General features: G+C 32.0%; 1 protein-coding gene and 1 long non-coding RNA gene across 2 annotated transcripts; one reads left to right on the forward strand and one right to left on the reverse strand.

Moving 5' to 3' along the window:
• The first annotated feature begins 3,959 nt into the window (after positions 1 to 3,959).
• LOC136979639 (uncharacterized) lies at positions 3,960 to 5,239 on the forward strand. The gene is made up of 3 exons (XR_010881417.1): positions 3,960 to 4,034; positions 4,577 to 4,649; positions 5,178 to 5,239. It is a non-coding gene; the product is annotated as an uncharacterized lncRNA (long non-coding RNA).
• A 6,123-nt stretch (positions 5,240 to 11,362) lies between these two features.
• Positions 11,363 to 21,496, reverse strand: LOC136979626 (degenerin unc-8-like). The gene is made up of 12 exons (XM_067275650.1): positions 21,204 to 21,496; positions 20,953 to 21,079; positions 19,199 to 19,293; positions 18,995 to 19,119; positions 18,525 to 18,700; positions 18,352 to 18,447; positions 16,872 to 16,971; positions 14,121 to 14,187; positions 12,937 to 12,988; positions 12,808 to 12,857; positions 12,640 to 12,721; positions 11,363 to 11,521 (listed from the first exon to the last, which is right to left on the reverse strand). The coding sequence occupies exons 1-12, from the start codon at positions 21,416 to 21,418 to the stop codon at positions 11,375 to 11,377; spliced, it is 1,332 nt and encodes a 443-aa protein (XP_067131751.1). The 5' UTR covers positions 21,419 to 21,496; the 3' UTR covers positions 11,363 to 11,374.
• Positions 21,497 to 24,402: the final 2,906 nt, after the last annotated feature.

Genomic DNA, 24,402 nt, shown 5'->3' on the forward strand with positions numbered 1-24,402 from the left:
ATAATTTAAGAAAGATATCAAGCTACAAAATTAAAAAAACAATGTAAAAAAGCTTTAGTCATTGTTATTAATTAATCTAAATGGACTTGAAAAAAATTATAAATTTTTTTTCAGCTCGTGTTTCGTTTATTGTTTAACTAACCCTCTTTTTGTTTTATTTGTTAATTTTGTTCTAAGATGCTTAAAAAAGGCCTACCTGGCCACGGTGTCTTTTTGAAAATAAAATAAATAAAAAATAAAAAAATCAATTTGAAACACGAATGAAACAACTCGGTGTATAGAAATAAATATCCGAATGTTTTAATTGTATCATTTTATAATATACAAAATTTCTGGAAAATAAATCAATGTTTATAAATTTCTATATTTTAAATATCTTTTAATAATTGATTCAATTGATTACATAATTGCGTTTTATAATTACGATTATTTTCTCTAATATGATTGCTAATAGAAAGTGATGTTATATGTAATATAGCATCATATACTATTAGCTTTATACAAAAAAACATTTCCAAAATGTTAATGTATAACTTAATAAATATTGCATATTATTTTTTATTTACGGGAATGTTTTAAAATGCAAATGACATTATAATTTAAAATTCTGACAATTTTATTGTACAAAATTGAAAGTAAAACGTTAGGAATTTTCAGCGAATTTTGCGATTTTTGCTCTTCTCTGTCGCTGAAGAGACGGATTATCGTCGATCATTCCTTGCATGTACATTCATGTTAACAGTAATATGTATATAAAAATTGGTTTTTTTATGTCATCTGACAACTCATGCTCGGAAAAAGCGATAGGAGCAGTACCTCTACTGCTTTCTGCTGACTGGAGGTTGTGCCGTCAGGTCTTTTGACTGGCTTCTAGACACTTGTATTTTCATTTTTTCACTACTAGCTTATAGGAGAGACAATATCCTTTAAAATATTGACCTAAGCCAAATTTATTAATTTCAAAGAGATCTAGAATAAATATTTAAAATCATCGGAATACGCATAAATATGTGAAGCACAACCAAGTTTTACTGTACATTTCCTCAAAATAAAAAGTAATTTGACCAGGCCAAGAGTCCTTGATCGGAAAGAAAGAGGCGAAAACCGCGAAGGGATGACCGAGAATGAGAAGGAATAAGATATCGTACTCGCGTGCCATTTCTTCTTTTTTCGTATAGCGTCACGCTACATATACTATACAAAAGTGTAGAAAGTACGAAGAATTAGGAAAGTAACCCGAATGAAACAATTGAATAAGAGTTTATGGTCCCAAAAATTAACTACGGGAGAGAAAAATTTTGTCTACGAATTAAAAAGTTGAAAAGGAATAGACGAACAATAATGCAACATAATGATAAAAGGGAAACACCTGTAGGTAACAAACACATGTCAAAGCTATTGCCGGAAGCTGTTGTTTTCGAGTCTGCCACGTGAGAAATTTGGGATTTTAAAAGCATTAATTATCCAACGTGCGTTTTGAAATTATTATAAAATTATTTATGATTTTTACCGTCGTCTAAATTGTCACAAATTTTTACTTGGAGTGATTTTTTTTTACCCTGAGATGTTGGATACAACATTTACTGGTATCTTATAATATCGTATGTAAAATTAAAATTAAATTTTAATTATAATTATTTGTAAATTAATTAATATCTATTTTATAAAAGTTTATATACTGTATTTGTAAATAGGTAGAAGCATAACTATAAATATTCACAATCTTAATATAAATATTATTCAGAGACCATTACTTTTACTTTACCCTTGTTATATATAATAGAGGGAAAGTGTGAGGATGAGTCAAAAAAATGACTCCAGGAATTTTACATTTTTGGACTCGGGGAGGATGTTGAAACGTCGAGAAATGCAAAATAAATCTGGCGTTTTTCTGTATGTATGGATGTGTATGTACTGTACGTGTGTAGCACGATTTTGTTCACCCCGTTTGAGTGTTAATAATAATTGTGCTTTCGTCGAAAATTTCTGAAATTTTGCGGGGAGGTTTTTGTATTGAAGGATCGATACTATTAAATTCTGACGGTTAAAGATTTACCGGGTAGAAAAATAAAGGTGGGATCGTGTGTTATATCTCCAGTAGGATCGGACTTTCGTATGACGGTTTTATTCGTTATAATCATTTACAATTTTTTTATAAAACTAATTTTTATCCTCAAATTTAAGCTTTTTGCCATTTTATAATAATTAGAAATATAGAAAGTTTTAAAAATGTATCATATATCTTTAAATAACATACTAATTTCTTAACAGATGTGCCACACACAATTTTAAAGGTCGTTGCCGGGAAAGAAACTCGTTGCTGGAGTTCTTTCCAAGCCTTTTCTGAGGATAGACCTTATCGTCGTCGATAAATACATAAATAACATTTTAAAAATAGAAATAACAATTTCAAACAGCGATCAAATGTTTAAAAGCATTTTCGTTTTATAACACTAACTGGAATTTTTCTTCTAGTTATTAATGATATACTAGATAGGTGACACGCCAGGGTTCCGCTGAGCATTTCGACACCAAAATCATCAAAATCTAACGTAGAAATTATTTAAAACTCAAACAAAAATTGAAAACGTTATCCCAATAGCTTGAACAACTACACGGAACCCGTTAAATATTCGATTTGATCATAATATGACTTATCAACTAGTTCGATGTCACCGTCGTTAGAAATTTAAACCCCATTCGTACTGGATAAAATTTCTAAATATTTTCATTTGTATACGACAACGTGACAAGTGGGTGATTCGCGGAGGAGGAGATACTTCCTTGGATGACTGTAAAAAAGCGTAGAATTTTACAATCTGAAAATTTTCCCGTATTTATTCTAAGTTGGGGGTAATTATATTAATGATAAATAATTACAATCGTTTTAAAATTAGTAAAAAGAGTATTTTATTATCAAAAATTTGCTTGGTGTTGTTTGAGTTATTTTTCTGTCATAAATAATTTTATAATACTCTCAAAACGCATTAAATAGAAAGTTGGATACTTAATGCTTTTAAAATTCGAAATTTTTCACGTGGCAGACTCGAAAACAACAGCTTCCAGCAATACCTTTGACGTCACGCGTTTGTTCCCTACAGGTGTTTCCCTTTTATCATTATGTTTGCATTATTGCTCGTCTATTCCTTTTCCACTTTTTAATTCGTAGACAGAATTTTTCTCTCCCGTAGTTAATTTTTGGGACCATAAATTCTTATTTAATTGTTTCATTCGGGTTACTTTCCTAATTCTTCGAGTAGTTATCGCTTTGTAATGTACCGTACGCATTAGAATTGTTTAATTAATACTTTACATAGAAACTATTATATTAAATAATAAACTGTCCCACAAGAAAACGAAGTGACTGAGGTGACGACCGTATTTACAAATATGACGATTAAAGTATTTTACAAGTGTTTTATTGTTAGAATGTTGACGTAATACAGATTCTAGGTTTGATTTATTTGCATACGGCAAGGTGACAAGTGGGCGACCTGCCGAAGAGGGGATGCTTTCCGGGAAGACTTTCCTCTGTTTAGATGTTACAAACTTAAAAAAAAAAAACCTCGGAAACTTCACGTGGCACGAATACACGGCTTCAGTGTTCTGTGGTTAAAACCGAAAGAATAATTTCGGAAGCCTGCGCTCGCCCAGGCAATTGTTCATCATCATTTGTCGTTTAATCGGATTTATTTTAATAGCATGACTCGTTAACATTTTGTAATTTATAAGTTTTTAAATTTAAATCTAGAAGTTTATTTCCACGTTTAAATAAGCCTAAATTATTTCTTTAGATTTAAAAGAGATTATCAGTTTATCTTCTTTATGAAAATATTTTCGTTAAATGTTAAACATTTATTTGTAAGTTCCAAACGTCTGTTTCTATGGATTATTAAAGAAATACGCTTAGCATATTTGTAAGCACAATTGTTAATTTTTCATTGGTTGCAGTTGTTAAAGATATCTTTCAACGAATATAAATAGACGTGCATTCTTCCAGTCTCCAGTTCGGTATGTACTATTTGTTGGTTCAAGTAAGTTAGTTTAATTACTCACAAATACAGAATGTTTTGGAGTTCAATTTTCAAATTATAGAACTATAAATTCCCACGGGTGCTGTCTGGCCCTGTCCTTCCTTGATCTCGATAACCGAGATAGATAGATGGAAGTGGAGATGAAAGTCGAGCTTAGGAGCTGGTAGCCCCGATTAACTATAAACGAACTTCCGGTTTAGATCGGAATTCGTGTGATTTCAATTCAAAAATGTTTTCCAGAACGAAGTTACATAGATGATTGGTATGGCTCTATTGTTAACAGCAAAAGTATGATGTACTGTACAGGGGCAAGACGCTACTGACATCTAGAGCATTTTGCCGAAAAGAGTAGCCCGGTATTGTGGCGATGTCGCAGTAAATAATCGCTCGTTTATTTATTACACTATTTCCGTGTGGCCCATATACTATCAACGTAATATGGACCCAATAAAATATAAAAATAACAAACACGCAAACATAGAACAATCCTATATGTTAAAAGATATAATTATTATTGTATTTAATACGTATTTTTTATTTAGATATTACATTTGAGAATCGACATGAATGTGAAGATGAGTCTTCTTCTTGGACTGAGAGCCATTATTTTTCACCGTAAGTTGATTTTTTCGAATTTATATGTACGTTAGTCTAACAATGGTTATTATTTAGGAAATTCGTAAATTAGATAATTGACTTCAACTATAATAGGAAAGTAATAATAGCCTTCAAGTATACGCAAACTTTGTATATAGCTATATTAAATGCCAACATTTTGATATTAAATGTAATTTTATCTTCGCCATTTTTGCCAGGAGAGATAAGAAAGGATGACGTGTTTAGGTTAGAATATTACAGTCCATGCGACTATTTAAGTAAAGGATGGCAGAAATTATTGGAAACTTTGCAAGAAATAGTTCACACTTTTGAAAATTTTGTACAACGTTTCTTAAATAGCACACAAATTCAATAAGTTTTAACTATCTCAAATAATGTAATAAACACGAATTAGCACCTAAAACAATAATTTTGAGGATGACGTTTATATCCTTACTTAATTTATTAGCTATGTTTTTATATGGGGGAAAATAGGGACATAACAATAAAAGAAATAATGAAAATTCTTCTTTTTTATTCTTGCAGTTGTTTTCGAAACAGAAGCTGCAAAACCTCTCGCTTGCAATGGTGTCCATTGTCGGTGATTGTTATGGATATTGCGTAAGTATAGGCATGGCGTGTGGAATATGCAAAGAAGATGATGAAGAAATCAGTAAATGACATCGCTACCGAAATCATAATCCACGTAAGAATCAAGCAATTCCATTAAAATGAAGGGAATTTTCTATTGGCTATTAATATGCCTCAAAACCAAACTTATCATAACGACCACAAATGTTTTTATCATTTCATTTTTTAGTCATTAAAACTCATTCGTATTATTGTAGGTATTGGAAAATAATTGGGCGGCAATTTGAAAAAATTGTAGACCTATAAATTCCCACTGTCGATCGTCTCTCCGTCCTTCCTTAATCTCGTGAACGGAGTTAGATACTTAAAAGTCAGGAACAATTGTAGAAAGCTTAGTGGCAGGAGGCCCTGATTAACTATATACGAACCACCAGTGCAAAGCGGAAGTTACGTGTGAACCGCGGGGGGCAGAGCGATGAGCTCGGGCCCTTCTTACCGGCCTCGTGTGAATGGATGGCGTAAGGTGTAGGCGAGTGGGAGGGTTAGCGAGGTCATTGATACGGTGTCGGCAATACCCAAAGATGACACTCAGTTAGACACAACGGTAATACCCCGTTCGCACCGAGCATTTCAATCTAGATTGTGACCAAGGTCAGCGACTATGCCTTGGTGCGAACACTCTCGACCGTTTCAATCTCGACTGAAACGACGTTCAATCGCGATTGACTGGAGAGAGTTCTTGAAACTAGATCCAGTCATAAGAGAGATCCCACAATCCCACGCGCGCAAGAAAATACAAGATGGCTACAGAACACGTGTCCGGCTATCGGCAAAGAAATAAAAAAGATGTTGGGAGAGACGATGAAATCTGTCTATTATTAGATATATGGCAAGAAAAAGTATTTATTTCTAATCAAAACTTCCATTTTGTGTGTTGGTGTTTGTGACTTACCGAGTAGTTATGCCAGTTTTATCATCGCTTACAATAGCCGGGTTATTCTCAAGCGAGTTACCTGTGCGAACGGCACGACGTTTGAATAGCGACAGTCACAATCCAGATTGTAGGTAAATCGAGATCGAAGTTAGTCGAGGATTGTGTGCGAACGTAGTATAACATATTTAAAGAATAAAAATTATAAGAGCATACAAAAAGCGAAAGATACTATACAGGATAGTTAATTATAAATTCTATTAGTGCGACGTTAAATAACGCGGCGTCAACAGGAGTGTCGTCGCGTTTTAGGCGGTACCACCTAATCCGCGTCTCCACTTGGATCGTTAATTCTAGTCTAACTTATAAACTATTATATCCGAGAGAGAGTTTACACCAGTTTTCAAGTAAATATCTCTATAATGCGGCAATCAAGATCCGATAGGTCCTTAGGTAGGAGAGTGGAGCAGAGGTCCGAAACAGATTATCGGTCAGGAGGCTTCCTTTGGACGATCGCCTCGATGTTCGTCTTCAAGCCCTTTTTATACTTGTCTCGCGTGAGAACTGACTCGTGACTTTGGTTTAATGCGTTCTAAGTTTGAACTGGGTCTAGGTTTTGTTGATACGAGCTGTCAGAAATCGGATGTTTCGATGAATTATTGACCCCTTCTATCCGGTATTGTTACTCATCTTACTGTATAATTGTGATAACAGCTGTCAAACAAACGGAATTAATTGCCGGTAGTGACTAAGGTCCGGTATTAGGTTACAACCTTAGTAATAATTGTTCAATCGGAGAGATACTTGATCGTTTTATCCGTTAAGAAATCGCGAGAAATAGGATGTGTGTGGGTTTTTCCCACTTTGTCATCCTTTTCCCGTTTGTTCTTTTGTTCGCCCCCTTTTCCCGGGGGTATTAGAATCGGATTCGAATATTACTTTAATTACTGGTAAATAAATTAATAGCCCCTCTTCACATTCTCACGTGCGTTTTTTCGATTCAAACTTTTCCTCTGTAAGGTGTTAGATTGATTACCTGTTTTGTTAAAGGAAAAGTTTGATGTACAGGGCAAGCCACTAGTAATTTGAGGTGGAGAGCATATGCAGTGGGTGATCGGTTAACGAACGTAATCTGTCTCAAGACTTTGTTCGCTATCCGAATTGTTCGTTAACCGATTATCGATTTACCACAGGTTTTTATGGGAATTTGAAACTCCAAAAAATAAAACATATATACATTCTTACTACGTTTATTTATATGTAATAATAAAAATACATATATACACAGTCTTGCATTTTTTTAGTCATGTTTTTTCTGTTTGTGGGATTAAAGAATCTGTTTAATGTCGATTGCTTTTTTCTCTTCTTCAGGAATTTTCCGAAGTATTTAATAGCATTGTAATTGTAGAGATTCTCAAGCTTATTAACCTCAACCTGGTTCGGATGCCATTCTATGACCTTTGTTCTGACATCCTCCCACTCCTTCAAAAGATCTTTAGTAGTAGATGTCGGCATTAACCTTCTTTTTCAGAAGAAAAATATCTCGCCGAGTTTCTTGGTGTTCTTCATTCAAGAGTTCTTGGTTCTTGGCATTCTTTTGTCGTCAGATCAGTTTCAGGTTCCATTATGAGCTCTTCGATGTTCTTTATTTCTCAGATGTGATTTTTGTTACTCCTTTAGCTGCTTCAGTCGCCTTGATTATACTGTATCTTTCTTAGATAAGATTGAACTGCGGCCTGTGGGAGACCTGTTCGAGCCATACTGCCAGCAACATCAGACATCTGCCCACTCTACCTTTGCTATTATACACTCACCTTTCGAAAAGAAAAACCCACGCAAAACTTAACAGTCTCGCGAATACTATAAAAACTTGTTTCTGTCAGAAAAATAAAAGGCTGGAATTACAACGGAGAGTTTCAAAATTCGGATGAATACTATCGATCAGTATACACCGGGATGAGCGTCGATGTCGACGTCTCCCGCGCTCCGAAAAGTTTCGAATTGTTGCCCGAAGACAAGGGAAGATTAACCAGTACTCATTATTTTACGTCGCTTCTTCTTGTGTTTGTTCCGTGAGGTGTTCGTTATCCGAATATAAAAATCTTTCGCGAAAGTGTTCGTTTGGATTTTTTACCGAATTTCGTGATTTTTGCGCTGTCTATCGCTGAAGAGACGGATTATCGCCGATCATTCATTGCATGTACTGTACATTCATGTTAACAGCAATATGTATTCAAAAATAAAATATTTTCGTGGTTCGTGTCCGTGTAAAGATGAATAAAAATTTCGATATAATGATGATTCTTCGAACCGAAAAAAGAATAGACTTCAAATCTAGTAACCCCTCTTTTGTCTACTTTGTTGTAATTAGAAACTTCATTTTAGATCTGTTAAGCTATGCGTTAGACAAAACAAAAGAGGAAGTACACTGCTAATGCGATTATATTTATGTGTTAGTTTTCTAGGAATTTTTTGCTTATGTTGCATACACCTGGCTATTTCGTGATAATACATTGCTAATTTCGTGAGAGGGTCCAATAGCTTATATATTTAAATGCGATTTGAAAGAATTGTAGACCTAAAACTGCGCACTATGGCACTAAACTGCTGTTAGGGAAAGTATGATGTTTAGGAGTAAGTCACTACTGATCCGAGGTGGACAGCATATATTTTAAATTAAACTACCAGGGCTAAACTAAATTAAAATACCTGGTAAGGCTCTCACCAGAAACCTGCACTACATTCCATTGCATTACATTGAAAGAGTAGAGAGGTTGTCTGTATGTTCACAAACTTTACCTCGAAGAAATTAGAAGTGATGAAATTGAAATTAAAAGAGGAAGTGATAGTAAGTAGGGAGGGGAAAAATAGGAAAAGATTGAAGGGAAGTGTGGGATCACTGGACGTCTGCATCGCATTTGTTGAACAAGTAAAAATACAATTACAAGATGAAATATGTAGTGATACAGTATAAAAACAAGCATGACAAGTTTGCGCGTGTAGGCGAGTGGGTACCAAAGGGGGTACCAGACCTAATGGTTTAACATTTACAAAGTACGCGATTAGTGACCGCTTTATATAAATAATTTATACAGATACAAACACTCGTTATAGAAGTGAGCAGTATTATATAAAGTTAGATATAGAACAAAACGTGGATATTAGTTATTGATATGTCTAAGTCGCGTATTTACATGGTTAGCGCTGTAGATGGGGTGGGCATAAGAGATAAAACATTACAAAAAATAATTATTAAAAACAATATTCTCGAATCCACGCTCGTAACAAATAATTAATGAAGAACATAGTTAAATATAAGCCTAGTGGTTTTAATTTGCATATATACAGTCAAATATCGGGTTGAACAAAAAATTGAGCGAGTAGCCGGTTTACCTTAATTGATATCAACCAATCCATCGTTGGTCCACATGTGAATTGCGACTTTTTTTTATACCTGAAGATATCCTTCTTCGCCATACATAATTATAACTTTGATCCACTCTTATGTTTTCTAGACAATAATAATGGCTTAAAAAGAGAAATTTAATTAAATATTATATTATTACATAACTGAAAATTATCACAGTCTTGATGTTCTTAACCTCCTATTTGAATGCCGAGAATGTCTTGAAAATCCCTTGCCAGCTTTTCCACATTAAAAAATACTTTATACAGTTCTAAATATCACAATTTATTTTTGCTCTTCTATAAGAAATAGTTACAATACTAAATTGCCGTATGTGATCAATAGTTTAATTTATGCGGACTTTAAAGAACTAAATGCTTTTTTTCAGTAGCATATCATACAAGGAAAGGTTGATACAGGCTTCATTGATGGAGGAAATGCATTTCGGGTCTTAATGACCCCTCTTCAGCCCTTGTACTTTACAAAAGGAAGACAGACAAGTATTACATCACACGTGATAATATATATAATATTTAAAATTATTTTTAATAACTAACGTTGATTATTGGTTACAAATTGACATTAAAGAAAATATTGGGTAATTGACTGGGTAGAGTGTTCACAAGTGTTGCTGTATAAGATAAAATAAAGAAGGATACGTAAAACAGTTATAAAGTAAAGTTTAAGATTGTTACGTTATAAAATGGTATAGATTGTTATTACCTGGAGATGGGTAGAAAATACGAGGTGGTGGTGTTTAAAATATTAAAAGAGTAAACTAAGTATTTAATGTTACATAAGGTAGAGGCGAGTAGAGTTCGGATCATCCTTACGTTCACGGTTGCATCTACAGAATGCAGTTGTATCTATATGGGAAGGCAGAATAACTTCACAAGAAGGGGGCCTTCTGGAGAGGTGGAGCGGGTTTCCAGTTTCACCTATGTATTGGTAATCCGATTGGCAACTGCAGGATATGTATATATAACGTTATTTTGTTGCATTATATCAATATTTTGAATAATATTTTCTTTAGTTATTAGTAACTTTTAAATATTATTAGTAAATATTGGGGATAGAGTTATATTATGTGTTTCAATAGTTTTTTTTTATTTTTTCGAATACTATTTAATACTATACTAAGTTTTTTTATAAGCCATTTGGGTTGGTACTATATTTTATTGGGTTGTAGTAGGGTTGGTGTTGGTAAACAAGTTTTCTAGTATCTTATTTTGATAGTCGTTTAGTTGAAAACTTTTATAAATGTGTTCTATTTTTTTAGTTTGTTCAAGGTATTTTTATGATACATAATTCAGTTAGGGCCTATACATGAACCCATAAAGATACCGTCGGATTGTCTAAAATGTTTTTCATTACAAGTAAAATAAATATTATTTAAAACAAATTGAACCATTTCAATTGCCCAATTATCACAGTTTAAATTTGTTAATGTATCAATCATAAAATTTTTATGTATAGATGGATATATATTTTTAATGTCTAGGCTTAATATTCGGCTGTTAGTATTGAGTTTTTAAAGGTTTCTAATGAATTGGTCTGCATTTTTAATCTTATAATCAAAACTGTAATATTGAATTAATTTATTCTTGATGAGTATTGACGTCCTCAACCTCCTATAGGAATGCCGAGAATGTCTTGCAAAAGCCCTTGACAGCTTTTCCACATTAATAAATACTTTTTGTTTTTTGAAGGTTGAAAAGAAATTTTTCAAGCTTGTATAAGACGTAGCATTTAATATCAACTAATGGCGTATATGAGTCTTGTAATTTATGTGTTTCTAATTTAGATATAGTACCTTTAATAATTTTCTATACTAGGAATATCTCTCGTAATTATATGATAAATATAAACAGTGATCACTTCTAAGAAATCGAAGATGGCAATCAATGATATTCCAAGCCACATTCCAATGTATCCACCAACGTAACCGAATAATTCTATTGACTGAAAAATATAACAGATAATATTATTTAATCATTTTATTGACATGCAGTAAGTAATATAAAATAAATATATCCTTATTTCTATACATTTTGTATTAAAAATTATTAACTTTAATTTAAACACATTAAATGTTATATAAATGCTAAAGATGCTTAAACATTATTACAAAATATTTTTAAAATGATTTTATGTGAAGTATTAATGAGATTAATGTAAAGGAAATTCATAAAACCCAATTTAACTTTTAAACCCCAAATTAAGAAAACTGTAAAATAAAATATAGAATAACCCGAAATTCAGGCCCATCAGTGGCTTAATAGATAAAAACCACTAGTAATTTCAGGTGGCTGGCTATGTAGCCAGTACATTGGTCAGACGTAGCTACTGAAACCACGTGGCCAGTCCATTTGTCAGACACGAACCGGCTTGTAATTACAAGCAAAATCCTGTCTGATAAATGGACCGGCAATGTAATTATTCGGGTTTTCTTCACGTGTTCGAAAATAGGCATCTATTTAAGTGTTGGACACAGTGTTGGAGTTTTTACGAGAAACTGGCACAAGTTTCTCGTAAAAACTCTTCCCGGAAGGCATCTTTCTTTGACATATCAGCTTTGTGTAGCGTTGTCTTATCCCAACAATAGTTTAACAAATACAGCTTTTACAGAATGTACAGTACTTCAAAAAATTCCATGCCTAACATACTACGCGAATTGTAGTTGCAACTTCTAGCACTAGGGAATCTTATGCAAACGAAATGGGCTTATCAAGTTCCTTTTGCAGCTCATTTCTGCTTCTGTATATTCCTCTTTTTATCACCTTAGTAATGTATTGTAAGTGATGGTTTGTTATTAGGCCTAAGCTACAGGCTATACTGCCCGGTCGAAAGTGCGATAATGTCATGATCTTACTGCAAACATCACCAGCTGCTGATAGTAATTACAACTAAATTTAGCATGAAATGTTTGGAGATAAAATTTCCAATATCGTTCTGAGTATTTCTATGATAACAGCTTATGTTTAGGTTCGAAAGTTTTAAATTTGTGTGATTTTTGAATTAATCTGTATATGTAAACTATATATATAATTTTAATTACATAAATTATCCTATTTTATTACCTGAAATTTTGGTTTGTATTTATATATTAATAATTCTGGCCTTTTAAAGAAGAAATTCATTACAGCTACTTGCTGTTGTTTTCTGCTAAACGAAGAACGAAACTTAATATATAAAGTTTGGGTATATATATATTTCAATATATATATTGATAATGTATTATATTATACCTATAATTTTCATTCGTATCTTCATCGGGTATTTCCAAAGGAACGTAAAACTGAAACAATCACAAACAATTGGCGTTCGTGAAATAATCTGAACAAATTATGCAAAAAAATATTCATTCTTAGACTTACATCGTAAAATTCGATAGGGGCATCGTCTACTTCATATTCGAAAACAGTGGCTCTGAAAATTTGTCACATTTTAATCATTACTGCGGATATATTATACACAAATTTGAAAAATAATTTTAATATACATGTATTTACTTATTGCGTAAAATATAAAATGATACAGTGAAACCTGTCCAAATAGAACGTGAATAAAACGGACACATGCAAAACCGAATAACATGCCATTCCGATTTACACATGTTTTATTGTATATTCTCGTGATAACAAAAATACAGTAGACTCTTGCTAATCTGGCCAGATTCGTTGCACAGATGAATGCCGGATTAGTAAGAGCGTAAGATTAGTAAGGATTACTGACAACGAAAAAACGTAAGTTTAATTGTTTAGTAAATTTAATGTTCCATGTTTACTGTCTGTACACATGTATTTGAAAAAAAACAAACAAGAAACATGTATTTGTAAACAGTAAAATAAGTTAAAATGTAAACGGCACAATTAAAATACATGTTCTATTCAGCGTAGTCAGTTGGAAAAATGTCACGAATTTTTACTTGTTTTAATGAAGATATTTGTCGATGACGTGCTTTTACATCGATACTGCACGTGTCTAGTTCTTGCATTTTGCACTGCAAGAAAATGACGGGAGCATCGGTACCAGCAGGTATTTCAGAGACAAGTCAGAGGGATGGCCAAGAGCATTGTGAGTTTGAAGAATGGCTTTTGACGGAAGTTTCTTTTCTTAACTTCTCCCTATACAATTGGCACAAATTTATCATGAGACCACAGAGAGAAAATTGTTCATCCACACTTTCTTTTCAGTAGGATAATCTGCCGGTACTGTGTGCAGCTCGCTGTGCTAAAAATATTGTGGCTGTTGGGCTTTTCCAATTACCAGGTGGGAAAGTTAATGTTAGTATATATTAGTATATAGTATCTGTTAGTATATATGTATTTAAAGTGTTTCTAAAAGCAGCCTTCAGACAGGTAAGTTGTGTTAATTAGCTACGCACGAGACAAATATTTAGCATAAAAATTTATAGAAAATAAAAATGTTAATAAAAGAACCGAAAAAAATTGAAGTAACTAAAAAAGTAACTAAATACATGTTAAATATATTTCGAAAATTTAAATTACGATACAATTACATTTTATGTTTATTCTCTAACACTAAAATTTTTACTCACTGGCATGCAATTTGGCATTTATGAAAACAATGATCGGTATTTAAATTGACTAAGCACATATATGTCTCTGAAAATAGAAATAATAAATAATTATATTTAAAAAAATAAATTAATTAATATTTATTTAATAAAAATTATTATTTACTAAAGATATAAATAAAATTATATATATTGGCATTCAGAATTAAAGTCCGGAAATCAAGTTTGAAACATAAATGCAATATTCTTAACATAATTGTTATTCAATTGTAAGAATTCTATTAATTTTGTAGAGTTACATTAGTTCGATTTATTCACTCACTGACATGAAATGTTTGAATGCTTCTCACAGAGTATGCTATTTTACTTTTTTATTTCATTTTATAAAATGAAATGAAATAAAAAAGTAAAATAGCATACTCTGTGAAAAGCCAAATCTAGGGGAAAGTAAATTTATAATTCTTTTTATATTTAAAAGTAAAATTTAATAGAGAATTCAATAAATTTATAATTGTCGGAAAGTAGGAAAGGCAGATTTTTATCTACTTCGGCATCTGTTACATCTCCTTTGATCCAACGGATCCGATGTTGAAGTTGTGCTAAATTGATAAATGGTCAGAATATGGTCACATAGGAGGCAATCCGATTGGCTGTCCTATTGTGTATATAAGGGTAAAGTCTTCTTCACTCGGGGCTGCTTTAATCATCCTAAGAACCATGCCGTGGTTTCAGATCCAAGGTTCCTAGCCGCCAGCGACAGCCCGCCTCATTAGACTATATGTAACGTCATAAGAAGAGAAGGTAAGGGTATCGCCAGGTAGTATATTTTCTTATGTAAGCTCTCTCTGTCGGCAGCCGTAACCCAGGCGTTAGCCAATATGTACTGTACCTTTGTTATAAGTTCTGTATTAGTTTATTGTACGCCTTAAATATGTATCATACCTTGTATAATTCATCCTGTATATCCTAATGAATAGAGTAGTTTAGTTTATAAAAGGGATTTGTCTGAGCCTTCATCTCCCGAATCAACACGACCCCTCCGCCACTGGATTTACCCCTCCAATTAGAATTTAGACGTCGCCACTCGGACGTTAAACTGCCCATGGGTAGAATCGCGAGTTAAGACGCGTTATTCTTAACTGGTGTCAGCAATCCTCATAAGACGAAAGATCCGACGATCTCTCGATCTTCTTAGCTAACATTTAAACTATCCTTAGACAGTGGGCAGTGGGGATATCACCTGTACTATCAACAACTGGCTGAGAAATATAACATCCGAGTCTAAACGATAAACAACGCAGTGTTAAAGGAGGAGAACGTCGATTGTCGACGTCTAAATAGACGGAAGCGTGCAGGCCTCGAACCAAATATGGACATGACAGCTGTAAATGGACGACGTCATAACGTCAGCAACGGTAACCCTTCACCTGACACCTGCAGATTCGCCATCCAAACAGTCGATCACCTGACTATTTTTCCCATATATATATATATATATATATTAAACTGATATTGTCTTTATTTTAACCTGTCTATTCACCGGAAACCGAGTCACATATCGACTTACTCGCGACCTCCCCTCTCCACTACTTGCCCTCCTAAGCCATCCGACGACCCGGAGATCGGGTTTAACCAGTCCGTGCCGGTAAGTGGTCAGTAGGGATTGAACCCTGGCCCTAGCTTATCTCACACAAATATAGAGATCTGGCTTGCAGTCCGTCTAAATATTTTCATTTGGAAAAAAAATTGACAAGCTGAGGCTCAAGGAAATATGTACAGTAACAATTCTCATTTTGATGAGTGTTAGTGCTTGTAAATATATTAAAATCATGTACCTGATCAACATGTTATTAAAGATCGTACTATTGTCTTGAAAGTCATCTGTTTCTTAATGGAAGATAATACGGAGTACCATTATTATCTCCAAATGTAGCAAATCGGGTACCTTGAATTGGATTTCGACTCCTTTGTACAGTACAAAAAGGATGGTCCAACGAGTAGTGTTTCATAAATACACATTAACTTGTCTATGAGATTGAAAAAGATTTATGCAATAACAATATTGTTGTGTAAACTCTTGCATTTTTATATACTATTTGTCTTAGTATGTTTGTTTCAGTAGTTGAAAGGATGTAGAAAACATTTAGACCAGAGCTGCATGTAGACTCTTGCTCATATAGACTTTCCAGTTCCTTTAAATTAATTAATTATTAATATATAATTATTAAAGTTTGCAAAAATTTGCAGTTATTAATTTTAGTGACGAATTATTTTAATTATTGAGTAAAAATAACCATTTAAATTTGCCGCTTAATTTCCTTGGTTATTTCCGATATTTGTCCTTATTATACACAGTTGAAAGAATTGGTGATAAAAATTATCAATTTATGTTTTTTCTTTACATTTTAAGTATTAGTTTTAACAGGAAAACAATGGGTGGGCAGTGGACCGCTAGGCCTTCGATTCAGAGCTCCTGCTATAATTCTGAATGTAATAAAAACAAACGAAAACCGGATTGGTTTTTTAAAAAAGGAAATTGTGTATTGATTATTTGAATAATTGCCAGAGAAGCGAACAAAAAACTCTCTCGTCTCAACAGATATTTACTCCATATAGTATTTGCTAAACCCAGGGACAGTATATATGAAGTAAATATTCTTAAAGTTTCTTAGTAGCTTTTTAAATTAGAGTAGGATTATAATTTTAAACATCAAAATAAACATAATTAATCAATTTTTTTTCAAATTTAGCAACTTAAACATTTTTAATTACGTTCTGAACAAAATATTCCATCCGTTTCGAAAGGATAGTCTCCCGAGATGCATCCACAAATTTCCAACCATTTCTCCTTCTGACAATTGAGTATGCAGCGCTATAAGTAAATAGAAGAAATTATAAATGTATGGTGTTATTATAAAGGTTACACATAATTATTATTAAATATAAATATAAATTGCTCAAAGACTAAATCAATTTTAAACAGTCCTGCTTATGACAACCGAAGTCACATTAAAGGAATTTCTGTAATAATTACAAAAATTAATGATTAATAACGATTAAATATAATTTTTCGCACAAGTTATTTTGAGAATAAAAAATAATGAAAAATTTCTAAACGTTTGTTTCGTATTAATATTTTATTAATATAATAAGTTATTAAATATTATAGAAACTAGTTTCGTAACTTTTCCGGCAACGTTTAAAACTGCGTATGGCGCCATCTGTTATAATATTTTACTAAATGTCTTATATTTGTAACTATAACGAAATAGCAAAAAGCTTAATTTTGAGGACGGGAATAGATTTTATAAACAATTATAAATGCTAGGAACGAGTAAATTTGTCATTAAGTTTGATCTTACTCGAGATACAACATACGACTCTCTTTATCTACCCACCCCCATCGACCTTCGACCGCCCAATTTAATTGCGTAAATATACGAATATCGCTGCAAAATTTCAGAAATTTTCGAACGAAAAGCACAGGAGTTATTAAGCTTCAAATAGGGTGAACAAATTCCTGCTTCACCCATCCACATACATTAACATCCATATATGCAGAAAAAACCCCTGGATTTTTTGCATTTATAAACGTTTCAAGGACTGACTCCTGAGTCCAAAAATGTAGAAATCTTGCGGGGGACAATTCTTGACCGATATTAATATTTATAAAACAGAGTAGAACATCGCTTAACGAGCATATTTTATAACGAGTAATTCGCATAACGAACAAAACAAATTGTAAAAAATGGCTGGCGTAACTAGTGACGAGAAGAGAGAAAGTCCCATCAGTCTGTATTTAGCACTCGTTCCGCTAGCATCTTAGTGTCGCTTGTGATCAAACATTTTTCCAAACTTGTGTTCACACTATAACATATAAACGTCAACAACCATAGCCCGTTATATAATAAACACGCCAAATGACATGCCAAATTCTGGGACTATGTAAAACCTATACTTAAATATTAGAAATTAATTAATTTTACTACAAGTAGGCAGGTATGCTGCCATCTCGTATTAAATTTAACACAGTATATTGTATAATTTTTGTTGAATAAATGTTATACACAAAATTGAGTATTTTTTTCGGCATGGAAGGCTGAAAGGAATTATCGTATTTTACATTAACTTACATGGGAATAATTGTTTTGCTTAACGAGCATTTCGCATTACGAGTAAAATTCTGGTACGAATTATGCTCGTTAAGCGAGGTTCTACTGTATTTATATAATATAAAAAAATTAATATTTACCTGACGTGTATATAATTCATCAAAAGATTTTTCTTTAGATCGCTCGTAATAAGAGCAATTTGTGCTATAAGGATTGGTAAGTAGGTTTTCTTCTATCTGGGTTTTATTTAAATTTAATTAAAGTTTAAATATATATAAATTGAATATTTAAAAAATACGAAAACCTGGCATACCACTTTCAATTGTATAATGTAACGGTTTCCTGGCTTAACAAGAAAACCATCAACGAAAGGATTTACTATCTGATCCTTCGAGTGAATTGATATTTTAGCACCAACTGGAACTGTTGGTCGAAATAATTCTTTGGAATTAAACGTTATCACAACGTCACCGACTGTTTTGGTATTTGCTGTTAAAGAAACGATGAATTTCAGTTTTAATTTTGGTTTTAATTCCACTTCTAATAACAAATAAATAAATATATATACTGTACATATTATTCTGATATTTTTATTACTTTAACTTAACCAGAATTAATTATTAGAAGTATTATATACCGCAACTGCACACAGCATAAAACAAATGAAACGTTTAAGTTTCGACTATAATTTCACAAATTAGTTGAATAAAAATTATAAAATAAATCTTATAATATCAACAGAACGTTAGAATAAACGAGAAAATATATTTAATAAATACTTACAGTACATTTTCAATGCAGGAAAATAGTCTTCAGTTATGTTCGGATCGATAAGATTTAAGTCGATCGAGTAACAACTTCTTACTTTCCATAATTCATTCGCATAAAAAACACGTCTCGTAAAATTTCTAAATGTGGCCCAACAATTAAAAATAAGTTTAAAGATCATTTATTTACTAATTAACACATTTAAAATATAATATTTACTTATAAATATATAAAATATCTTCTGCCATAGTTCCATAATCTTCAATAATTGTACGATTGTAATCCATATCAGAATACGCAAAAGGAGTTGGAAACTATAAAAGGTAATTTTAAAATTTTAATCAGAAAACTTGCAAATTTATTTACGTGAATTAAAAAGTCCAAGAATTAATTCACTTTCAAACAATAATGACCACACAAATAATTTTGGGTCAGATTTAAGTCTTCATCCTCTTTAAGATTCCAACCACATACAAATGGTTCACAGCACGAAGATACAAACAGTTCTTCGTTAAAAAGCGACGATATGATTTTAAAAAACACGAATACACTATACATTTGACACTGTTTGTACCTTCATGCTGTGAACCATTTGTATGTGGTTGGAATCTTAAAGAGGATGAAGACTTAAAAGTAATATGATATTATATTATGTACTAACCCAGAATTATTTGTACGGTAAATATTAATTAATTGCAAATTTATTACAGATACCAGATGCCTTACTCTTGGTTTTTTAATCTTCTGGAAATATTAGTATACAGAAATGTATATTTATATATTTTATTGGAGTGTTTCTATTCTTACTTATACCTATATATATTTTTTCCTTTAAGATTAAGTTGATTAAGATGACTCGTAATATCAACTGAGAAAGCCAGGTCCTTTATCCATTGTCCATCTTTTAATTCAGCGCATTCGTAATTTTTCGTTTCCAAGAAAATTATTAACAGCGAGACAAACCAACTTTTCCAACGGTAACTTATACTTCTTCAAAACTTCCATAAGTGCATCAAAAATATCAGCTCCGGTGGTTGTATTATGCGTAGGAATGATTTCCAAAAGTTCTTCACTTATTTTTAAATTAACATCGCATCCGCGAATAAAAACGGCCAGCTGACCGATATTTCGAATATCTGTACTTTCGTCAATTGCAATAGAGTAGGCTCGAAATGTTGATATTGTCGAATTGTGCCGATTTCTCAAATTATCGGCTATTTCGTCAACTCCGCTAACTACAGTATTTCGACTTAAACTTGCACTTTTAAATTTTTTTTTTTTTTTTCGTGCTGGACATAATACTTCCGCCGCTTTAATTAAGCATTCGCTAATAAATTCCCCTTCGGTAAATGGTTAATAATTTAAAACTTTACAAATTATGAAATTTTAAACTTATCGTACCATAATAATTACTTAATAAGTTAAAATATCGTAAAATTGTAAAAATGAAATGAAATAATGATACAAGTAGAACATATTTATTTATTTTTTCTATTTAAAGCTTTCATACTTATAATTAATTGTTTTTTCTAGAAAAGATTATTTATAATAAAACAGTCGCGAATTCCCCAAATATGGACACGTCATAAAAACTTTAATGAAAAAGAGTTTAATCAATAAATGCATGTGGCATACTAATTATTAAATGAAAAGGGAGGGACTCGAATTTCGATAAACGAATATTAGAATTATTCTAATATAATTAGATGAATTATTATTTATTTTTTTAAAGAAAACATAATTTTGATTAAATAACTAGAAAATTAATTTTTCTATTTAACCTTCGCAGCACTTCGACACGCTGCGACGGTCGCTCGTTAAAAACCAAATGTTAGATTTTTATTAGAAGCTACTAGATATATATTTTTGAACTACAATTGATATAATTCTCGCGACATTTTTTATATTTGACGGAAAAAGTAACCTTAAAGCAGTCATTTATAAGTGTAAATCCAATTTACTGCAAAACTTACCATCAAGTCGTCGTCAGTGAAATTTTCTTTCTCACAAAACTGACTGTTTTTAGTACAAAACAGACTGACATTTTTTGGTTTCTCGCAGTGACTAGGGAAATCTTTACAGAAGGCAGAACGTCGTATTCTATAATTGGAAGAATTATAAGATAAATAAGTTTATTTCTGTCCTTATCAATAATTCTACGTATACTTTTACTTATTAAAATAACAGGGAATTGTCATTATTATTATTAAAACGCATCGCTCACCCATTCACGTCGCACGTAGTGATTACCGGCTTTGGAAGCAGTTCGTCCTCCGTGAATTTTACTAATACCTCTAAAGTTGTTGGATAAGTGAAATACAACATTAGAAATTCAGTTAGCTGGTAGACGAATCCAAATAAGCAGGCAAAGAAGACTAATATCTTGAACACTTTCCTTTTCAAATTATGTTCTGTGGCGATTTGAGGAAGGCCTGTCATAACGGTATTTTTTAATAAATTTTCTAAATATGCGTGTCTCTGTTGAGCGTTCGGTCTTTTAATATGCTTCGTTTTATTATCCTCATCCATTTTCTTCTTATAAAAAGTAACAAAAGAAGAAGTTGTTTAAAATATTATCTTTGGTTTCAATGTGAAAGTAATAAAATTCTATTTCAAATTACTTAAATATTACACTTACCTGTCTTTAACGTAGAGTTTATCAAAGATGCTACTTTATGTAAACAAAGCTCAACGTTTTGTAGAAATATTTCTGTGATAAATAGCGTTAATGTAGTTGGTGAAGAGCAGTCGGATGACGTAAAGTACGCATGACACATAGTGATGGAAAGGAGTTGTTAAAAATATATGATTATCATTGCATACGTTATTTTGTTATCCCCAATTGTCATTTTAATTATAATCACATATTTTTATTAGATTTTTACTCGTTTATAAAGTTTACAATAGCGCGAGGTTTGCGTTTGAATCTTACATGGGGTAAACTTTAAAAAATCTCTTGTTCGTGATTTTTATGATTTAATTTCTAGTCCTCTTTTACAGCTTTACAAGTACTGTTAAGGGTTTTAATAACTCGTGCTTGTTTTAAGTTTTATTTATAATAAATTTATGAAAAATTTTTATTGGTAAATTATATAAAATTCTTTTTAGCATCTTTACTTTTTATCTTTCTAATAAACAGGTCTATTATGATGCATCCACAGGAAAATTTCCCACGAAGGAAGAGCTTGGAGACAACTCATTACATCAATAAATGTTTATTTAATTATTTAGTTGTTTGGGCTTTTTCACAAGTAGATTATAAAATAACACTACAAGATCGCATGAAAGACTCTCAGGTTCGAGGATAGGTTATAGGGCCTATATCTGAATCACTTCTACAATTAAAATTTGTGGAATCTTTACTCGATTCCAGGAAGGGGCGAGTGTCTCATTTGCCCCGTGCAGACACCAATTAGCCTATCATTCACGTTGAGCAATTATTAATACTTTATAGCGTACCCTAAAACTAAACTCGATAGTTGTATACTATAAACTATATTTGCAAAAACGTTAAGACGACAACACCTGCAACTCTGATGTCTTATTGTTTTTGCACCCTGTACGGCACGCCACGCTGTAACGTTATGAAGATTTATTACACCTGTCTACATTGATAATGCTTACTGCTCATACAGTTATAACGGCGTTTTCATCTTTATATTGTATGGATTTAGGCATAGTTTTAAGTTTATGTTTTACCTTGTATAATTTTTTAAGTATACTAAAAACTTTTAGTTATTACCTACTGATGAGGGATTATTTTCTAATAGAAAATATTCCGAAATGCCTTTTGGGTTTTTCGGCTCCATACTTATGTAGTCATTTTTATTGTACACCCGTATTTTGTTTTTATTAAATGTTTTTACTTTAATTCCTGAGCGTATGTGCCCATTATCATTGGTGTGATAAGCCCTTACTATTATGTGCCTCGCGGTTGTAGATATTTTAATTAATTAAATGAATTTAATTTTAATTATATTTTTATTCCATTATTTTCCTATATAAAGTCAATTTGAGAAACAAAAGGAGCCCGGCATTGTGACAATATTACAATAAGTAATTGTTCGTAGGGACGGATCTACAGAGACTGTAGATAGTAGACCTGCTTAAGACCTGGACCCCAAGTGTCAAGGGTCCACAAAAATTGAATTATTATCATAAATTTTTAATACTTTTTTATTAACAACGAGCACTTATCGTATAGTAAAAAAATAGTTACTGTAAATTATCATTATTGTTATATTAATTTTATTATTTGTATCAACAAAAAATGGGGCCCCATTGGGCCTCAATAAGCCCTAGGCCCCGAAAAAACCTAGATCCGCCCCTGATTGCTCGTATTCTATAAGAGCCGGCTCTTATAGAATACCGATAGGGGCGGATCAATGTTATTTAAACTAAACAGAGAATCTGATTCTATAGATTTTATCATTTTATTACCATCCTTTCTTTCACGTAGATATTCTTATTTTTTGCTAAAAAATGTCAGTAAAAGTTACTTTCTTTGACAATTCTTCCAAGCGACTTGTTATAAAGAATTAATAATTCTTTGTATAATTTATATATGTAAACAAGTTTATAAATGCCTTACAACTTTTTGCTTTTGTATGAAAATATTTCGAAACAAATGTTAACGAAAATACTAAAATAGTGTAAATATAATGTATTTAAAATGTGTTATTTATGATCATATTTTCATTAAACTGATTTGAACTAATAATTGTAATAAATTTTAGAAACTAATTATAATCAATTTGTATAAAGTTTTTGTAAAAAATGTTCCTCGTAATTATTTTTTTTCTGTTATATACTATTGAATGCAACAATTAAATATAAAGTGCGAGTTTTATTTTTAATTAAAAGGTTTAAGATTAAAAGTTTAATCAAGTATTAAGTCAACATAAATATGCAATAGTTCTTGTGAGATTATTTTACGATGCTTAATTCTTGCGTGATGTTATTAAGATTTATGTCATTGTACTTTAAACATATTAAAAAAACTATAAAGATTTTATCAGATTGATGAAAGATTACGTTATCATCATAAGGTTACCCATATTACGGGGTTTCTCAAAAGTCTCCATACAGTGACACGAATCAAGCCCCGCAGTGGCTGAATAAATAAAACCATTGGTTCGTGGGCAGGTCGCCATGCAGTGTTCTGGGTTTTCTCCATTTTCTTCACCTAAACAGAATCCAGTTTCCACATATAAAGTCCTGCTAGAAGTTATCCCGTGTGTTCCGTTGTCTTACTCCGTCAATACAACGACACAAATCTTAATGCTGACATTTTAATGTTTTCTGAATAAAGTTACATTTCACCTTTGTGTGTATGGAAACTTTCGGGACACCCTGTATTAAAATCCCGAATACGTCACTGCTTTAATAACAACTCGGGTTTGCACCGTTATTGTTTTTAAGGC

This window comes from Centruroides vittatus, unplaced genomic scaffold (genome assembly GCF_030686945.1).
Source record: "Centruroides vittatus isolate TY-2023 unplaced genomic scaffold, ASM3068694v2 contig_630, whole genome shotgun sequence".
In the NCBI taxonomy this organism is placed as follows: domain Eukaryota; kingdom Metazoa; phylum Arthropoda; class Arachnida; order Scorpiones; family Buthidae; genus Centruroides; species Centruroides vittatus.